Raw genomic sequence first — 6,462 nt, forward strand, 5'->3', positions numbered from 1 at the left:
ATTATCTTAGCTGTGTATTTTCTTTCAGACAGCTATATTTTTCATTCGGACCTTTATTTGTATTATTCTAGTAGCTCGTGCACTTGTGACACCAGTTCTGGGATGGTATTTAGACATCACTATTATTATGAATTATTCACTTTGTTTCAGATTTTATTTCAGCATTTATTTCTTTGTTATTAATTGAATTAAAACTGTTAAAAATGGCTAATATTATTCTAACATTGGCTTGCCTAGCAAGTGAAATGTTAGGCGCCATCACGGTCCCGAAGGTGGAATTTTCGGGTCGTGACATTTACGGGTTCCGTTGAACCCTCTTTGTACATCATAGGTCCGCCTTTGAATGACAGTGCATTATACACCTTGTTGAAGTGATTGCTACGATCACGAAGAAACCATAAATTGTATAGCTAATTTTCAATTACATAGTATGTTTAAGATCACAATATTCAAAGGATACCTTTGTTATATTATAAACACCTTTAATTGAAGATCACAAGATTCAAAATCTTCTTTACATTCGTAAACTTTGTGCTTAATCAAATAGAGACACATAGAAAATTAAATGGACGGATCGTAACATTAGCAAATTGGTAGGTGTCTTGATTAAATTTTTTGAGTATTCATGATTAAAATAACGTCTAAGTATTAGTTCAAATAAGTAATATAATGTTTATAATGTAGAGGTCAATTTATTTACAAATATCTAGATTATAAACATCATATTACTTATTTGAACTAATACTTAGACGTTATTATAAACGTCATATTACTTATTTGAACTAATACTTAGACGTTATTTTAATCATTAGTACTCAAAAAAATTAATCAAGACACCTACCAATTTGCTAATGTTACGATCCGTCCATTTAATTTTCTATGTGTCTCAATTTGATTAAGCACAAAGTTTACGAATGTAAAGAAGATTTTGAATCTTGTGATCTTCAATTAAAAGTGTTAATCCTGTCTTTCTTTGATAAGAATCAATACGATCTTTATAAGGATCGTATCTGTGGCTACTGTTGTTTTACCGGTCTGTCTGTCCCCGATAATTAATTCTCGCTGACCACGTCCTATAGAACCCTATCGGGGAGTGAAATAGAACATGAAACCGTAAGCTCCCAAGCAGTGGGAGGAGCCGTCGTTAATAGGTGCACTCATCCATGTCCTTACCATCCAATAGTTGGTTCATATATGCCCTTAAGTTAACTAAATTTACCAATTAACTTAATTTGCAAATTATTAAACTAATTAGCACCAGATTGCGACACGTGTCGTGATCCTAAAGCTCCTCTACTTACTTAGTACTAACCGCACTGAGCCTTAAGATTGCGCACGTGTCACAATCTAGTACTAATAATCAGCTAATTAATTTAATTGGGGGATTTAGTTACCTAAGGGCATATTTGGACCAACTATTGGACGATAAAGGTATGAATGAGCCCACCTATAAACGACGGGCATATCTGCTTAATTTTGCATAGTTGAAGAGCATATCTGGCCTTTTCCGTTTTATATAAGTGATGGTCAAAACCGAACATGTTTTTTTAAATCTTACAAAAAATACTTTTTTATTAGGAAGATCTCAACAAGTTTTGTCATTAAGCTCGGAGGGAATAGAAACCATACATAAGTCATAACGTAGAATCCCATCGTTGGCTAACTTAACAAACCCACGGAATACTCGCACGTAGCATTTCTCAAAAGCAGTATCACTTTGGATCAATTAGGACTTTTTTTTTTTAATTTGTTACGAAAAGGTCCAAATTTATGTTTGTACTTTGCATAAATAGCCACAACAATAGCTTCTTCCACTCTCACTACTCAGTTTTTTGAGTGCATAATTCAGGAACATCAAAATAACCGGAAAAATGGAGCAGACCTTCATCATGATCAAGCCTGATGGTGTCCAACGTGGCCTGGTTTGCTTCATTTCGATTTCGTTTAATTTTGTTTTTATTCCTATTAGATTAGATGTAAGTAATTCTCTTTTTTTTTGTTAGTTGATCTATGCTTTAATTGACTAATTTTGGATCAATGTTTTGATTTTATGTTTCAGGTTGGCGAGATTATTGGAAGATTCGAGAAAAAAGGTTTCTCTTTGAAAGGTAAATTTTCTCACTGGCTTCGCATTCCCCAAATTGTGATTAGTAGATGGTTATTTTGGTAGATCGATTTAACAATAAGGGCTTTAATGTAAAATTTAGTCGAAACAACGATCCATTGTGCTTGCTTTGTTGTCTTTTCTTCGTTATTGACGAATTGGTGATACAATGAAGGGGTTTCAATTGAATCCCCTTCGTCAAAAATTACACTATTGAAATAAGGTAAAAGAAAAGATCTTTTGAACATATATATCAATTTTTGAATGCCCTTATCATAAACGAAGCTTCTACTACGGTGGCAAAGGTGGTTCAAAAATTGATTTAGGTCATAGGTTCAGTCCTAGGCATGGCATTCTTGCATCCCTTTGAATCCCTTGGTAGAATTCGTGGCTCCGTTACTGATACAATAGACGAGCAAATTGTGGTCAGCTTACCTAAGTGTTGTTCCCTGAACAAAAAGATATTACCAGTCATAATTTAGTACGCCCTTGTTGTAATTTTTTAATATTTATGCGACAACTTTATTAGACGATTGCATACTTCTTGCATTTTATTTTTATTTGGTTTACTATGTTTAATTTGCTAGAACTAAACTTGTCGTGTTGGTTACTTTGTTTGGATCTAGGCTTGAAGCTGATTACTGTGGATCGCGCTTTTGCTGAAAAGCACTATGCGGACTTGTCTGCAAAGCCATTCTTCAATGGTCTTGTTGAATACATTGTTTCTGGCCCCGTTGTTGCGATGGTCTGGGCGGGTAAGAGTGTAGTTACTACCGGTAGGAAGATAATTGGCGCAACAAATCCATTGGAATCTGCTGCTGGCACCATCCGTGGTGATTATGCTATTGACATTGGGAGGTAAAACATTTAATTTCCCAGTTTAGTGTTTTCTGTTGTTCGCATTTCTCTCTAGCCAATGGTGCAATAGTTAGGACTATTTTGTGTTCCAATACACCAGCACCAAGTAAAAACTCGTTTTTGATTGCTATGCTCAATCATGTAATGTATATTCAGTATTTCAAGCTCTTATCCTAGCGATGATGCATACCGACGACATGGCCCTTGATAGGCAGGGTTGGAGGGCGAGGATTACGGTAGAAGGTTAGCCGGCACTTGCGCGTCTTTCATTTCCTTCCACCAGTAGTAGCGTTATTCTAGTATTTCCATATTCTTAAAATTCTATTACTACCTGATGTTGCTTGTGTTTTAGTTGTTCTACTTACTTGTTACTGCTTTCCTAACTTTTACACTATTGCATTTCTTCTCTATACTGTTGTGATTTGCATGCTTGTTTGGAGCTGAGGGTCTACAGGAAACAGCCTCTCTACTTGCACAATTGGTAGGGGTAAGGCTGCGTACGTACTACCCCCGAGACCCCATTTTTGGGATTCCATTGTATTTGTTGTTATTGTTATTGTTGTTGTTGTTGGAAAGTTGATCCTATTCAATCCCAATCTTATGTATTTATGTTGTTGGAGATGACGGAGTAAACTGTTATCTTTGGACTATCAAATTAGTGCGGTAGCTGTAAGTATGAGAACCTTTCTTAATTGCAGGAACGTTATCCATGGAAGTGATTCTGTTGAGAGCGCTAAGAAGGAAATTGCTCTTTGGTTTCCTGAAGGTGTCGCGGAGTGGCAGAGCAGCCTTCACTCTTGGATCTATGAGTAAAAGATTTTACGAGTTGACTATCAATAGCCTGTCGATATGCACACAAAGTGTATCTCATAGCGTCACCTATGTGTATCAACAACCCGTCTATCTCTATATATCTTTCCAAACTGCAACTTAAGAAATTTTGCCTGATGTTTGAGTAGAAATATTGTTGTTTCAGACTTGTTTCCATTTGCTGTTTCAACAAAACAGAGATATGATATGAGCAGAATTACTGTAGTGATATTTAGTCATTTCACTTGAAGCTGTATTTTACAATTGAGCTTTGCCATATGTCAACTTCACTATTAAAAAGGCAGCCCGATGCACTAAGGTTCCGCTATGCATGGGATCTGGGGAAGGGCTGGACCACAATGGTCTATTATTTGCAGTCTTACCCTACATTTTTGCAAGAGGCTATAAGTGTTAAGATTCGAGTATTCAGGGCGTTATATACTCCCTGGCTCCCTGCAGTTAATTTTATGTCAGCATTTGATTGGATAATTATAGGTAAACGTCAATAGAAAGTAAGATTAGTTATAACCTAAAAAGTAAGAAAAAATTACTTGTTATAACAACATTAAAATATATTGATAGTGTAAAAATATTTATGTTATTAAATTCCAAAAACATACTTTTTGTCAGCTAGTATATGGCACTATATGGGGAAGGGAATATTCCTTTCTTTTTAAGCAATAAATAAAAAATAATGCACCTTGATCACTTGCATTTGCTTTAGATCATATGTTCAAATTTTAGATTTGACATTATAAAAATTTCTTTAAATCGTGTATTTCTGATTTTCCCAAAATTACATAATAATGCACTCCATAAGTTGACCTTGCACTATTTTAGCCCAGTTACAAGTTTGCAAATATGTAGCCAAATATTAATAAGATCTTTTCTTTTTTCAATCTTTCTAATTATAACAACCTCATTTATTCCTACCTACCCATATTGTAGCTCTCTCCTCATTTTTCACCCACAAATATTTAATTTAATTAATGAAAAGAATCATATGCAAACAAAACTGAAAACAAAAATAAGTTCCCCATTCAGTCAACACTCATTCGTGCCTTCTTCCAAAACCAATACTTCTCTGAATTATTTTTTTTTATTTTGTATATCTTCAGGTTTATATATACCTATCACAACTGCAAAACGCAAAAACAGACGCGAGAAACCTAAAATCTCATCTACTTTAATGTTAATCTTGTTAAATTTCGATTATGATTTTGTGAGAAATTTGGAGTGGGTATTGTTTGAACTGATTAGAAATAGTCTAAGTAGGTTGTATACAAACTTTGAAGCTATTTGCTGGAGATTTAGACTAGTTTTATACAAGAATTGCAAGTGAAAATCGTACAAAAATTTCGTCAGCGATACTTATACACTTTTATACAATATTATACATTTTTATACAAAGAGGTACATTATGTATATAGTAGTATAAAAGTATACAAAGATGTATAATCACAGAGTGAAAATATTCTTGATACACTATGTATATAGGTGTATAAGAAGAATAAGAAGAATAAGAAGAAGAAGAAGAAGAAAAAGAAGAAGAAAATGCGAGAAATTCACCAAATACCTGTAAATAATGTATCAACCTTGTATATAATAGTATATAAGTTGTGTTTATACACTATTATATACTATTTATACAGTATTATACATTATTATACAAATGAATCCTATCAATGGTGCTTCACGTGTTCTTCTTCTTCCTTGGGCATCCTCTGAAATTTGTAAATGCCTAATTCTTGTTTTTTCTTTTACATTGTAGCTTTGAATAATTATTTTTGTGTATGTTTGGAGATTTTAAAATTTGACTTTTATTTTAATTAATTCATTAGAGGGAAAAGGGATTGGGTTAGCATATTTTAATTAAAATTGTGCCAAAATTGGCCCAAAATTTGAGCCCAATTCGGCCATACCCGGTCCATTAGGTGGTTGGCCAAGAAAGAGCTCAAAACGACGTAGTTTTATCTTGAAACTACGTTGTTTTGATAAGTGAGGTGAGATTAAATCTCATCCGTTCATACCACTTTGATCTAAGGGTTCTATTTCACTCTCCACTCCATGTATATAAGGTCTCAAGATCAGAAATTTGGCCCCCATTTTTTCCTATTCTCTTTTCTTCTTCCTCTCTCCTCACCCTCTCATCTCTTCGCCGCCCAGCGCCACCGCCGGAAATCGCCCACCGGCGGCGGCCAACCTCCAATCCACCCCAAAATTTCACCACTTCTTCCACTCAACCTCCTCTCCATGAATCCGAACCCCAAAACCCCATAACCCTTCTCAATCTCCGTAGATCTAAGCTTAACCGAAACCCTAGCCGCCGCCCACCACCCAAACTCCGAAAATTTTACACCACCGGCCTCTTCTTCTCCCCCTCGTTCCATATCTCCAACTCAAAACCTCAAAAAACCTCACCACCACCGGCGACTACCCCCACTGCCGATCCGCCGCTGCTACTGCCGGTCCGCCGCCGTCACTGCCGCCCCTCAACCACCACTGCCTCTCGTTTCTCTTCTCAAACCGGCCTCGAGCAAGTTTGTGCCGTTGATATCATTGAAACCGGACTCGGATTCGCCGGAGTTTTTGGTTTCAAGAATATCAACAATAGAAGCTTGCTCGAAGTCGTACCACTGCCTATCGTCATTTCGCGGATGCTCGAGTATATGGTAAAATCGTAATCCTCT

The 6,462-nt window shown here is 35.8% G+C and overlaps 1 protein-coding gene across 1 annotated transcript; it reads left to right on the forward strand.

Annotated features, from left to right (window-relative positions):
• On the forward strand, window positions 1,634-4,022 carry LOC109225672 (nucleoside diphosphate kinase 1-like). Its single transcript, XM_019390420.1, has 4 exons — window positions 1,634-1,922; window positions 2,060-2,108; window positions 2,731-2,962; window positions 3,661-4,022. Exons 1-4 carry the CDS (start codon window positions 1,872-1,874, stop codon window positions 3,773-3,775), a joined length of 447 nt encoding a protein of 148 aa, XP_019245965.1. The 5' UTR covers window positions 1,634-1,871; the 3' UTR covers window positions 3,776-4,022.

The sequence above is a fragment of the Nicotiana attenuata genome, chromosome 5, assembly GCF_001879085.1.
Source record: "Nicotiana attenuata strain UT chromosome 5, NIATTr2, whole genome shotgun sequence".
Taxonomy (NCBI): domain Eukaryota; kingdom Viridiplantae; phylum Streptophyta; class Magnoliopsida; order Solanales; family Solanaceae; genus Nicotiana; species Nicotiana attenuata.

Excerpts from the sequence above, each read along its gene's own strand:
- LOC109225672 (XM_019390420.1), top strand. The coding sequence starts at position 1,872 with ATGGAGCAGACCTTCATCATGATCAAGCCTGATGGTGTCCAACGTGGC. Across the intron at positions 2,109-2,730 it reads AAAAGGTTTCTCTTTGAAAG|GCTTGAAGCTGATTACTGTG; the intron begins GTAAATTTTCTC and ends GTTTGGATCTAG. Across the intron at positions 2,963-3,660 it reads TATGCTATTGACATTGGGAG|GAACGTTATCCATGGAAGTG; the intron begins GTAAAACATTTA and ends TCTTAATTGCAG.